Source organism: Mangifera indica, chromosome 3 (assembly GCF_011075055.1).
Source record: "Mangifera indica cultivar Alphonso chromosome 3, CATAS_Mindica_2.1, whole genome shotgun sequence".
NCBI lineage: Eukaryota > Viridiplantae > Streptophyta > Magnoliopsida > Sapindales > Anacardiaceae > Mangifera > Mangifera indica.
Window position 1 is genome coordinate 6,746,934 of NC_058139.1, and position 12,732 is coordinate 6,759,665.

At 33.5% G+C, this 12,732-nt stretch overlaps 3 protein-coding genes across 4 annotated transcripts; 2 read left to right on the forward strand and 1 right to left on the reverse strand.

The window, feature by feature from the left end:
* Positions 1–91: 91 nt before the first annotated feature.
* LOC123210568 (protein POST-ILLUMINATION CHLOROPHYLL FLUORESCENCE INCREASE, chloroplastic) lies at positions 92–3,079 on the reverse strand. 2 transcript variants are annotated; one of them, XM_044629008.1, is made up of 8 exons: positions 2,869–3,079; positions 2,116–2,245; positions 1,887–1,971; positions 1,716–1,794; positions 875–988; positions 691–803; positions 446–556; positions 92–368 (listed from the first exon to the last, which is right to left on the reverse strand). In XM_044629008.1, exons 1-8 carry the CDS (start codon positions 2,975–2,977, stop codon positions 249–251), a joined length of 861 nt encoding a protein of 286 aa, XP_044484943.1. In that variant the 5' UTR covers positions 2,978–3,079; the 3' UTR covers positions 92–248. The 2 variants fall into 2 exon arrangements, with proteins under 2 accessions (XP_044484943.1, XP_044484944.1); XM_044629009.1 differs by having other exon boundaries at positions 2,116–2,242; positions 2,869–3,065.
* A 709-nt stretch (positions 3,080–3,788) lies between these two features.
* On the forward strand, positions 3,789–6,079 carry LOC123212269 (palmitoyl-monogalactosyldiacylglycerol delta-7 desaturase, chloroplastic-like). Its single transcript, XM_044631361.1, has 5 exons — positions 3,789–4,351; positions 4,453–4,593; positions 4,681–4,821; positions 5,388–5,494; positions 5,608–6,079. The coding sequence occupies exons 1-5, from the start codon at positions 3,809–3,811 to the stop codon at positions 5,804–5,806; spliced, it is 1,131 nt and encodes a 376-aa protein (XP_044487296.1). The 5' UTR covers positions 3,789–3,808; the 3' UTR covers positions 5,807–6,079.
* Positions 6,080–11,134: 5,055 nt separating this feature from the next.
* Positions 11,135–12,563, forward strand: LOC123212489 (pseudo histidine-containing phosphotransfer protein 6). Its single transcript, XM_044631651.1, has 5 exons — positions 11,135–11,321; positions 11,432–11,562; positions 11,744–11,887; positions 12,091–12,163; positions 12,283–12,563. Exons 1-5 carry the CDS (start codon positions 11,253–11,255, stop codon positions 12,334–12,336), a joined length of 471 nt encoding a protein of 156 aa, XP_044487586.1. The 5' UTR covers positions 11,135–11,252; the 3' UTR covers positions 12,337–12,563.
* The last annotated feature ends 169 nt before the right edge of the window (positions 12,564–12,732 follow it).

The following is a 12,732-nucleotide window of genomic DNA, read 5'->3' on the forward strand; positions in this document are numbered from 1 at the left end:
GCATGGAAGTGGGATTTTGAATTCCTCTTTTTAGTCGATCCTTTTTTCATGAAACATGATTGATTGTTTCTTGTTGATTTAACTAGGGGTATTTTCTTGTTCAATACAATTACCTTGAACCATTACATCTTTTGAGAATTTACAAACAGAACTGAACAAGCTCCATATACCTCAATTGCAATGTGCAATTTTTGTGAAGTTGTTTGCGTCCTTGCAAAAGCAATTGAAAGGGTACAGATAGGGTGAAATTAGTCCTCCAAATCGCTATCGATCGGGCAAGATCCATCATCTACATTGGCAAGTGGGTCATACAGGGGAGAGCTGGTATCCATGCATCCTAGAACGAGGTTCAGATCGCATCTATCACCCTGCAATCATATTCAGGTCATATCATGTATGACTTGATTTCGAAGAGAAGAACTATTCGAATGTTGAGTTTGCTTACCCCTTCGACAGTCAAATTACCGATCAGTGCACATCTATCGACCACAATGTCTGAGTCAGGAAAAATTGCTCTGTCACAGGCACCTTCTTTACTCAACTCCTCTGCCAGACCCTGATATAAATTATAGTTTCAACATGCCATCCTATCTTAATAGAAGCTTTAAGTCAAGTGTGGTTTGAAGTAGCATTACAATTTCGTCAAGCCAGAGATATAGAAGTCAAACAGCATCATGCATATCTTGTTACCTGATTAAAAAAACTAAATGGTTTATTTCTCCAAGCTCTAGGAACTAGGAATGGTATTCTGTAAGGACCATCCCAATCGACACCGTTTGTGAATGAGAAGATTAAGTTCAGTGCTGCAAAAAGTAAAAAAGTTCATTAGGAGACAAAATATCAAGAAGGTAAATCTTTGTGCAGCGGCACCCACCATGCTTTGGTACGCATATTTGGATGGTAAATAATGGGGAGTCATTTTTGCCGCGAGTTTTCCTAAGCATCATCCTTGGTTCACCTCCACACATAAAGGGCTGATTGAAACCTCCTGCAAAGGTATATACATCAAATGGAATCAACTACGATGTGGTCATAAAGGTATTCTGCAAAACAGCCTAGGCCATTCAGTTTGACTCTTTACCCCACAATGTATGGCAAGTAATAGAGTCACAAAGCTAAAATTGCCCCTTAAACCATGACCAAACTTCAAAGATAATGACAATTATGAAGAAATTTCCCATATATATTGCACTGTACATCATCTAATCATATATTTCACTAGTTTGCAGCAGTTATATATATGAGAGTGAACTTAGATGAAAGTATTCAACAAATGTAAGTTAAACTCCCGTCATAAAGGGGCCATTTACTGGAAGAATTATGCTCTAAAAAGTCTGACCTAAAATAAATAAAAAAGGAAAAGGCTGTCCAAATATTAAATGAGACAACTCAATCAACAATGTATTAGCTCAGCTACCAGGAAAATCACCTCGCTCATTTCTAATGCATAATTCTATTCTAAAGGTTTAAACATATTATATAGCAGAATAAACACTACTGCTGGTATTCTATTCTGCTGGCAGCTTAAACAGAGAACCAGAGGTTGAACTTTCGTTGTGATGGAACAAAATGAATTATTTTTTCCTAAATAATGACATGGGTGAATTTCTGAGCATCAATACATTTTCTGTTTTGCGCTGACCAAATTTGTACCTCAAAATTCTGCATAAAGCAAAATTGATTTGATTAATTTGACAGCACAGTCTAGAAATTACCATTAAAACCAATACCAAAATCCTCATTTGGAGCAAGTTTAGTTGCAATTGGGTTGTAGAAAAGCTTCAATTTCTCACCCTGTTGAACATTTGTAATGCATTATAATTTGAATAGAAAAAAGCAAAATAAAATAAAATAAAATTCAGAGTCAGTGGCAATGCCAAACTTACAGCCATTGGGGGAAGACCATTCATGGTTTTCCAATATACAGGAGCCCTCCCGAGTTCAAACATAGCCCAGCTGGGACGTGTATACCTAAATAGAGCAGTATACAAATTACAAGTAAGGTTCAATTGGTGTACATAGAATATCAGGATATGAAACAAATCTCCAGAGATGGTCTGCCATAACTAATCACATCAGATAATGAAACACTAAAGATCAGAAGTGAACTCGCACTCTTTAATTTCTTCATAGGGAGTGGTTGCAATGGTTGTAGCAGCAGCACTCACTTTTCCAGTAATCTTGACTAATTTCCTGTTCTTTGAAGAACTCTGCCGCACCGAAGAACCAGTAAAGCTACTACCTGCTTCAGAAAAAAAAAATTCAACTGTTATGCATTTTCAGTCATAAAGTTGCAATCTTTTCAAATTCTATTCCTATTAAGAACAACCTTTTCTCTTTTACGTCCAGAGCAAATAAATAAAACATCACAAATGCAGATTTTCACTACTTATGTCTTGAGTCCCATCGTGACATTTTCTCTTAGCTTATTGTGAATGTATCCTTTATCAGAAAACTGCATAATTTCCAATCAGCAAAATCCAATGACCTTATCCAAACTTTTAACCAAAATCATAGATCCATTAATCAATTTCCAAAGCTTTTCCATAACACATTAGCCTGTATGACTTTTAATATAAATCGTTACTGTAAAATTGTCCCACTAATTCTTATTATTACAGGTAGAAGAAAGTCCCTATTATCAGAAATTTAGGATTACATGTCACCAAATTCATCAAAATCCAACAATTGAATTCCAAAATTTCAAGTTAAATTACTACAGGAGAAATATTTAATCTTCTGTATAACAAAATTTGCACTATATCAGTTAGGACAAAAAAATTAATGTAGTCTATCCAGTTGCAGAAGCCCTACAAACAGTCAGCAACTAAAGAAACTATCAAAAAGGCAAAAGTTAAAAAGACTCACCAAGGGTGCTTGAAATAGGTGGACTAGTTGCATTACTACAAGAAACCGACCTCGTGCCTGAAAAGAATTGTGTTGAAGACGTAAAGATTGACCCAGTTGTTGCAGCCATTTATCACACTTTTTGTGCTGCTTCAACTTCCAAGTAAAAGGCTCTTTGTGGAGAAAGATATAAGGAGCTTGCTTATATATATAGGATAAGCAACCACATACACAACAAAATAATGCAAAAATATCTCTACAGATTTAATTAAGAGAGAAAAAGGCCAAAAGAAAGCTTATCTTTTGAAACAAAAAAATCTGGATTTTTTCAGTTCATGTGATCTGAACACAATTTTTAACAAAAGAACACTAGTTTTGACAGCATGACTAATTCCAACCAGAACTTTGATTAAAAAATGAAATCTATATTTGCCCATTTGTCATCCATTTTCTTTAATGAAAATTTTTTATTTTACTTTTAATTACTAGTTTATTCTTTTTTATAAATTATTAAATTACTATAAACACTTAATACAAATGTTAACTACTAATATGTCATTTTTTAAAATTATAAAAATATCCTTAACATAAAAATTATACCCTTTTCAACTCAAATTAGCTTGCAATTTAATTGCACCACCAAAACTATAGAAAACTTTCTGAAAATAATAAATTAATAATTTATAAGACGATTGAATGATTTTTATTGATGAAAGTGAATAATAGGTGGGCAAATAAACTTTTCAAATTTAAAGGATAAAAGATATTAAAGTTCTGGTGGGAAAAGTTCGGCCCCATAGATATGATATGTTGACAGTAACACAAGATTCTGAACTCTCGTAAGAAAACACAAGTCACAAACGCTTCATCACATCATCGCATGCATATAAAAATCCCACAAAAACACGTATTTGTATTATCAAAAACACCCACAGGGAAAGAGGAACCGCTCTCTCTTTCCATGGCTTTGATAACGTCATCAACAAAGCCTAAATCTTTCACCTTTACAACTCTCTGTCTTGCAAAAATGTCTCCGAACAATAATAGAGCATTAAATTTTAGCCATTCTAATTTTAAAAGCAAGAAAATACACACCAGTTTTGTACCTCGTGTTTGTCATTGTAGCAAAAAGAATTTGTTTGCAATTGTCAATGCAGCTTCAGTGGAATCAACAGAGCCAGAGCCAGAACCAGAAGTGGGAAATTTGGGGAGAATTTTGTTGTCAGATGTGGTGGTAAAGAGGAAAAGAAGGGTCTTTTTTGGGAGGAAATGGAACTCATTAGATATAATCACTGCTGGTGCCGTTTTGGCAATGCATTTGCTTAGTGTTTTTGCACCATTTTATTTCAATTGGAGTGCTTTTTGGGTTGCTTTTGGACTCTATGTCATTACAGGACTTCTGGGCATCACTCTTTCATTCCATAGAAATCTTTCTCATAGAAGTTTTAGGTTGCCCAAATGGCTCGAGTACCTGTTTGCTTATTGTGGAGTTCAAGCCCTTCAGGCGGGTTGTTTTTGAAAAAGAAAAAGAAAATTTGTTTTATATGATCTTGTAAATGATTCTTGGCCTAAAAGTTCATGTTTTCTGAATTTTGATGGTTTCAGGGGAACCCAATTGATTGGGTGAGGACACATAGGTATCACCACCAGTTTTGTGATTCAGAAAGAGATCCTCACAGCCCCCTTGAAGGGTTTTGGTTTAGTCACATGAGTTGGCTTTTTTATACCAATTTGTTAATTGAAAAGGTATCAATCATTCTCCCAGATACTAAATTATCAATTTCTTTTTTTTTTTTTTTAATTCTCTGGTTTATTTAACCGGTGCATTTGCAGTGTGGAGGACCAAGCAATGTTAGGGATTTAGAGAAGCAGCCTTTCTACAGATTTCTGAGAAGCTCATATGTTCTTCATCCAATTGCACTTGGAGTTTTGCTCTATGCATTGGGAGGTTTTCCCCTCATTGTTTGGGGAATGGTAAGAAAACTTTTATTTTAGAGGCTCTGTTTCATGCTCAATCTGTTCATTGTGACTCTATAAATTTGATCTTTTAATCATATTATGGCCTCATTGGAGAATTAATAAAGCGTTTGGAGTTACCTCTTCCCTAACCATTAGATATTCCAGTAGTTCTTAATGGGGTGAAATCCATGGTTGTCACGTAAACTGAGTTTAATAGTCTAAAACTTCAGCCACTGATTAAGCCATGTGGGCCTTCTCCCTTGAGTTCACTGCCTACCATTCAAAGGTTTAGGGCCTTCATGATGTATGTCAAGTGGGTATTTTCATTCTTTCACAATATAGTGAAGAAAAAATGGAGTTTGACTTGTTCACACGTAATCAATTGGAAGTTTGAAGCCATTACTGGTTGAAAGTCTTATCCATTTTAAACGTGAGTACAAGGGTACCCCTTTTTTCTCGAGAGAACATGGAACCATGAGGCAAGAGTGAGAATTTCATGCTTTTCACATTTTCATTTGAAAGTGAAACTCAGATTTCGTACAGAGAATTAGACATAATGCATCAACGTCTTGGCATTGCAGGGTGTGAGGATTGTGTGGGTGTATCACATAACTTGGCTTGTGAACTCAGCTTGCCATGTATGGGGTAAGCAAGCATGGAACACTGGAGACTTGTCCAGGAACAATTGGTATTATACAAACTTTCCTCAGCAGCCCATTTACGTAATTCTATTTAGCTTGAAGAGCTAATTGCATTAAGTATTATTTACTGAGAAATACTAATTTTGTTTTGTTTATATAGGTGGGTGGCATTGCTTTCATTCGGAGAAGGTTGGCATAACAACCACCATGCATTCGAGTACGCAGCTCGACATGGCCTGGAATGGTGGCAAGTCGACATGACTTGGTACTTGGTAAGATTTTTGGAAGCCATTGGCTTGGCGACTGATGTAAAGTTACCAACTGAGCTTCACAAACAGAAAATGGCTTTCAACAATTGAAGCTATGTTGTTGCCATTGGTTTTGGTGGGCAAATTCTGGCAGCTGCATCTTGTTCAACTTCGTGAGAGACACTGATTATTAGTAGTAATAATATTACAGATACAACAACGTGAATACAAAAAACTTGTTAAGTCATCAAATCATCAAACTCTTGAATACAAAAGGGTGCGAAATGAATATACCTCATATATTTTTTCACAAGTACTTTTTTAGTATAATATAGAGAGACTTGGACTTAAACTCTTTATCTTGGAGTCTAATCTCTTTATTAGTCAAGCCACCCCTATGGACAATATATTGCGAAATAATTCATTCTCATTTATTTTTCCTCCGCCCCGAAAACATAACTTGGATTTAAAACAACGGTAGGAATGTGTGAGATTCCAGAAACAGTAGACTCTCAGAAGAAAGAATGCAAAACTGAAATATATTTAAAAAAGAGAGAGAGAGAGAAAAGAAAAGGGGAAAGATACACTGATCCGAAGATTATCATTCAAAAAGATGTCAATCCCCTTGGGCCAGAGTTTCAATTAATTAACTCACTGATATTGATATGACACTACTTACCTGAATTCCATACTGTTTCTTCAATAAATGACATCTCAGAATCAGTTTTACTGATTCTGTGGTTTCAGAGTGGGAAGATATTTAAAGGCCAAACGATCCCACTAAGACTCTATTTCTTGTCTTTATGCTTTAAAATTTTTATAAAACAGGTAAAAAAAAAAAACAGTAATAACTTTTGTTTTATTAAAATTAAATGACATTTTTTGTCTTAAAAAATTTATCAAAATTTAATCCAGTCATATGATATTGTCACTTATGCTTATCATCCATCTGATAGATTTTGCTCATACCTAACTCTAATATAAAACTGTAACTAAAAGTTTTTTGTAAAATAGTTTTAGTTTTTGCCTGTGTTTGATTGTTGACAAAAAAGCTCGCAGAAGTTCTTTCATAATATTTATATTTTGCTTTAGTTTTTAGTTCTCAAAAAGAATTTTCAAATTGTATCCATAATAATGAATAATATAGCAATAACATTTTTATTATATGTTGGACCTTTTTTTTTTTTTGGTTATACAAAAATATATTAAAAAATAGAGAAATTTGTGTATCCATAACAAACACTCGATCATCGTTTCAATTTATCTTGTTAAAAGACAAAATGACAATAAAAATAAGGACAAAACTAACAAACCTCGTAACTTATAATCACATTTTTAAGTATCTATCTTTGAGTATTGTTATTACAACATTGTGACACACTAATTATATATTGCTCTAGAATAAGTCATGATAAGCTTTCGACCAAATGAACTGATTATGTGCTCAAGTTCATAATTAATGTTAGTTAGCAAAACTATAAGCAAATAATTCTAAAATTAGAAAATTATTAGACATAAAATTAATTAAAGTCGCTATCTCGAGCAGCGAGTCCTTATTCCCTCTATTGTCGTGTAACAAAACGTCCCTCATGACCTCATTACTTTTTAATAGAATCAATTGAAAATTAATTAATTAATGATTAAACAAGTTTATGTGACATAATTAAACATAACACATTATTAATATTGCAGCTTTAGAGGCAATGGAAGAAAGGGAACTCTTTCCCAGCACTTGGAATTTCTAGACAAAGTTAGAAAGAATTGTTTTCTTCAGGCAATAAAAATACGATGGCTATAGCAAATAACCACGGGAGCTGAAAGCATGATTATGGAATGTAGGTTAAACATAATTAAGCACTTTTTACATGGGTTTAATCGCCTTCAAAAGTTTTTTTGTTTTCTTATAAATAAAATTAAACATATTTCTAGGTTCATTTCTCAATGATTAGTCCTTGCATACGTCAGTCCAAAGCATGCTTCCTCCACTCAATTTTTGTTCTCTTTCAAATAAGTAGATGACCAAATGACTATTTTCCATCTAAAAAAAATTATTTTTTTCCCATTTATTTACTCATTTTGTTTGTGGGATCCTTCGATTTTGTTAATTTTGCTTTGTTGTTTCATTCCGCCATTAATTTGTTGTGATTAGTTTATATCAATGGATAATTAATTCAAATTTCGGTTCCATCTTATTTGGAATAGTAAATTAATATTGTACACATGATGTAGGTGGGTTACGTCAGTGGAAATTGGGCATGCTCTGGACTGTGGATTTCGAGAATTTTATGTATGAAACAAAATACCATGCTTTCTCAGAGATAAAAATTAATCTAATTTTAACCCATCACCCTATTTGATTATGTTGAGAGCAGGCTCTGTACGGTTTCTATTAAAAATTATATTAATATCATATGGACACATATCTAACATAAACTAATGCATATCATCCTCCCTTTTATGCTAATTTTTGTTTTCAAATAGTTATGTAAGTAAAACCCAATTCGATTCGTATCTCATTATTAAACTTTGATAATTAGTGAAAAGCTTAAATATTATTTACAACCAAAAATAGCAAAATGAATGATTGTATACATTTATATAAGCTTACTAAAAATCATTGTAACATATGGTCTCTAAGAAATATAATAAGGCGAAAAAAGGAGAAGCATTATGTCTCTAAATTATCAAAAGCCAAATATGAAAACATTATTTGATGATGATCCAATAATGTAGAAATGGTGAGTGAAAACACAATGACGCACCAATATTTTTGTGCTTCAAAACCCTGACTGAGTCAGTTTCAGGTCTCCAAATAAACCATCATAAACCCTATTCAAAAGTTTACTATTACCACCATTATCATCATTAAAACCCTAAAAATAAACTTCAAAACTTTTCAGTAAATATCTAACTGCATTCATCCCTCAACAAGAAGACAAAAACAAACAATTGCCCAGTGCGTCATGTGTGCTACATGCGCCCCAAATAATCTCCACCTGTCACACAGTCTTTTGCCTTGTTTCCCGGGCGCTTCACTATTACTTCCTTCCCTACACCATACTTCAATAGCATACTCCCATTCCCGAGGAAGAGAGAGAAAAAAGTCAAGAGTTAAAAAAATAGCAAAAGCACTGTTTGCAGTGACTGTTCGGAAGCATGGATGACAAGACAAAGCAAAGGTGGAAATTTTCATATTCTACCGAAGCTAGCAAAGAAGTTGTATGGAAATTCCAGGGACGAAATTTATTATTGCTGTAGAGGGGGGGTGAGGTGACTGACAAGTAGCCAGCTGCAGGCAGTTGTCGGGTGGGAGTGAGGGGTGACCGCCGCACTAGACTGCCAAGGCAGAATGCACAACGGGAACAACAAGTGAAGACAAAAAAGGGTAAAAGCATTTACCAGTTTCTTGCTAGTTTGGCTGTTTTGTGGGATGGTCTGGTTGATACCCCGCATTCACCTCGATTTGGGTTTACCCAGCACGCTCTCTCCTTAAAAGAAAACACTAACTCACTCTCTTTTGTAGAAAGTGAGTTTCAATTTCAAGATTTTTGTTTACAGTGACCAAAATTTTCCAACTCTTTTTGACTTGTACGTTTTTTGTAGGAATTAATTACTTTGGCTGGTTTTGGAAAGGAAAAAATGCTTTTATGAATATTTACTATTATTGGACAAAAATGCTTCTTCTTATTCTACTTCCCAAGTCACACCTTCCCAAGTTGTTTCATTTTCTTTATGTAATTAATTATCTAGCATTTAATTGTTTATAAAACTTTTCACATACTTGAAAATGTCAAATATATAGATAAATATTTAGGGTTTTCAAGAATTTTGTTTCATGCTATTTTTCAACCATTCATATAAGCTTTTGAATGGTTGAAATTATACTAAGTTTATGTCATGTCCATTGTATTTTTATTCTAGTGTAATTTCAAAGTCAATGATATTTTCTATCCATACTTGAATGAAATGACTACTTTCTTATATTTTAGGTTTGAAAAGTCTATTTTTTCATTTATTCATTAAATATTTTTAATTAAATCTAATATTTTTTTTATACAATTGATGAAAAAACAAAAATAAGTTCTTTCTTTATGGTAGATATTACGAACAAATACTTTTCCTATCATCTGTACCCAAACTCAATCTTTGTAGAGACATTGATTCTTTGACCCATGAACAGGCCAATATTGTGGTTGTTTTACTTGCTAATGAAACAGGTTCAATAGTGGCACTTAGTTTCTTTTATTGAGCAATCCTGAGATCATAATTAATGAGGTGATGTAGTGTGTGGTAAGGAATTTTGCTAAAATTGGGAGGTTGGAGGAGGCGTTTAGCATGGTTATGGAGGTTTCAAATCAAGGGTTATCATTGATTATCGAAAATTTTAATTGTGATGTAGGGATTTCTCGTGAAATAGGATTGGTCGAAATCATGAAGAAAGTGTTTGAAGGATTGTATAAGAAAAGTGTAAGTCTAAATTATTTTATATAGAAGATAATGGTTATTGCAACTTCTCCAACCCTACAACTCACATCTCAACTTTGGAAGTGTCTTTTGGTGTTTTTTGACCACCAAAACTAAGAAAGGAAAAGAAAAGAAAAATAAGAAGATTAGAAAGGAAAAAAAGAAAAAATATAATGTAATTAGAGTAAAACTTTTATTTATATATATATATTATACAAAGTAATAAAAATAATCTTTTGAGTATTAAAATTAACATTCAACTTTGACAAACAGATAAAAAATTTGACTTTTCAAATTTACATAGTGAAAAGTGAAAATTATCCTTTCATCAAAATTTGTGCGAGGAATAGTCATTTAGCCTAATTTCAATCATTTAAAGTTTTTGACTTTTGTTATCCATTATTTAGAAAATGTCTTAATTTGTTTAAGAAAAAGAAAATAAAGATGCTCTCGAACTTGCTTCAAGGATACCAAATTACTAATTGAATAACTACGAATCCCATTGATCCATTTTGTAATTCACAAATTGTATCAATCCTAGGCAAAAATATAAAATTGATATAATTTGGTCAAATTGAAGTACGTGTTAAGTAAATTAGTTCTCAATATCGATTAATTAAGTGCTAATTAAGTTTAAAATTGTGTATTTATCTTATAGAAAACACCAATGCATATCTGCAAATAGAGCCAAACAGTATTGAGAATAAATTGGCTTAAAATATATAAAATCACTAGTAATTAATTTTGTCAAATTCCATAGTTATCATACCAATAAACAAATATTTATATGTAAAAGGTTTGAAAATTACTAGGGTAAGCTAGTTTTAGTTATAACTAATAATTAATTCGAGATAATAATATAAAAAATAATTAAGGTCGTTTAATCTTATGATTTAATTATTATTGAATGCGAGTTGGCCCAAGCCACCGGCTCCCTTTAAATAGTCGTTACCTCAAGTTTCGCCTCCCGCTAGAAACGAACACTTCACAGAACCCTGAACCCTGAAATCAGTGAAACTGCCCACCCAAATCTTCCAAGTCTTTACCCTTTGATTGAACCAATTGACTAGCCAAAACGGGTCTGCCTTTGTGGATGCTCGGGTTGGGTGCGGATCGGTTACGAGCCGATATGAATCGTTTGCTAGCGTTACTCTTCCACCAGGTCATCCATCCATCTTGTTCAATTTCCTTTTTCTTTTCATGGATTCGTTAAAGATAACGTATACTAATAATAGTTGTTCTTCTTTTTGGGTGATTTTTGTGTGTTTTTAGGGAGTGTTGGATGAGCAATTCTTGCAACTCCAGCAACTTCAAGATGAGAGCACCCCGAATTTTGTATCTGAAGTTGTCAACATTTACTTTCACGAGTCTGAAAAGCTCTTGAAGAATCTCAGATCAATACTGTAAATATTTTCTTCCCCTCCTCAATGGAATCTTAGTATTCTAAACATCAACTGAAAACTTTTCCCCATGGAGTTCAAATTTGTCTTCAACGACAACGTCATCAAAGTGTTTTTACTCTTTTGTTCAAGTATGTATTAATCTTCTTTTGGTTTTTGATAAATGATTAATTTGATGGTACAGGATGGATAAAGAGTTCTCGGACTACAAGAAAATGGGAATCCATTTGAATCAGATGATGGGTAGCAGCTCGAGCATTGGTGCAAAAAGAGTCAGCAACGTTTGTATTGCGTTTCGAGCCGCTTCTGAACAGCACAACCGTGCCGGGTATTGCCCCCTTTTCTTCTCTATTCTCGTGCTCTTTCACACACATGCCCTCATCTTCCTTTCTCTTTCTATTTATAAAACCATTTCTAACGCTGATGAACTCATATGTCTATTTTGCCGTCAAAAGGCAAAAATTTTAAGTATCAAATCAACGAGTTGGTGTATTTTTCATAACAAGGGTTTGTTGAAATGTGAAAATCCAGGTGTCTGAGAGCATTGGAGCTGCTGGAACACGAGTACTGTTACTTAAAGAACAAATTACACGAGCTGTTTCAGGTATGTACTCAGAAGCTGTGCGCATTTCTTTTTGAACTTTTGACCCTAAAAAGTGTCATGTAAATGTATAAACTATCGAAAACTAACACTACTGTTGGTGATTACTTTATTTCACACAGATAGAGCAACAGAGAATACTGGCAGCTGGAGTTCGATATCCAATGCATATGTAAAACTACAAAGACAAGAATAAAGCTATATGGGTTATTGGCTTCCACTTTCAGATTTTTGCAAGCCATTGGCATGGCAGCTGGACTGCCTTTATTAATAATATTATTGTAGAGTTATTTTTTTTTTTTTTAAGAATTTGAACTACTAGGTTGTAAGTTTCAATGCAAACTCATCAATTCTACTGATTTAATGGTGGTTAATTTGGTAGTTCTTTAATTTAGGCATCAAATAACACTGACAAGACAACACTGTCATATATTGAAGAAAGCAGTATGAAATTCAAGTGTTGAGTATCAATATCAATCAGTGAATTGGTGATTGACAAGATAAAAGGTAAATTTCAGACTCTTTAAATGGTTTATCCTCTCAAGTTGCTCTGGCACTTGAGTCCACTGTAA

What these genes read in the sequence shown, in the direction of transcription:
- LOC123210568 (XM_044629008.1), bottom strand. Translation starts at nt 2,977, where the DNA reads ATGGCTGCAACAACTGGGTCAATCTTTACGTCTTCAACACAATTCTTT. An exon ending in AATATGCGTACCAAAGCATG is followed by an intron (nt 804 to 874) that starts GTGGGTGCCGCT and finishes TACTTTTTGCAG; the next exon opens with CACTGAACTTAATCTTCTCA. An exon ending in CATTTAGTTTTTTTAATCAG is followed by an intron (nt 557 to 690) that starts GTAACAAGATAT and finishes AATTTATATCAG; the next exon opens with GGTCTGGCAGAGGAGTTGAG.
- LOC123212269 (XM_044631361.1), top strand. Translation starts at nt 3,809, where the DNA reads ATGGCTTTGATAACGTCATCAACAAAGCCTAAATCTTTCACCTTTACA. An exon ending in CCAATTTGTTAATTGAAAAG is followed by an intron (nt 4,594 to 4,680) that starts GTATCAATCATT and finishes GTGCATTTGCAG; the next exon opens with TGTGGAGGACCAAGCAATGT. An exon ending in GACTTGTCCAGGAACAATTG is followed by an intron (nt 5,495 to 5,607) that starts GTATTATACAAA and finishes TTGTTTATATAG; the next exon opens with GTGGGTGGCATTGCTTTCAT.
- LOC123212489 (XM_044631651.1), top strand. Translation starts at nt 11,253, where the DNA reads ATGCTCGGGTTGGGTGCGGATCGGTTACGAGCCGATATGAATCGTTTG. An exon ending in GAACAGCACAACCGTGCCGG is followed by an intron (nt 11,888 to 12,090) that starts GTATTGCCCCCT and finishes GTGAAAATCCAG; the next exon opens with GTGTCTGAGAGCATTGGAGC. An exon ending in AATTACACGAGCTGTTTCAG is followed by an intron (nt 12,164 to 12,282) that starts GTATGTACTCAG and finishes TATTTCACACAG; the next exon opens with ATAGAGCAACAGAGAATACT.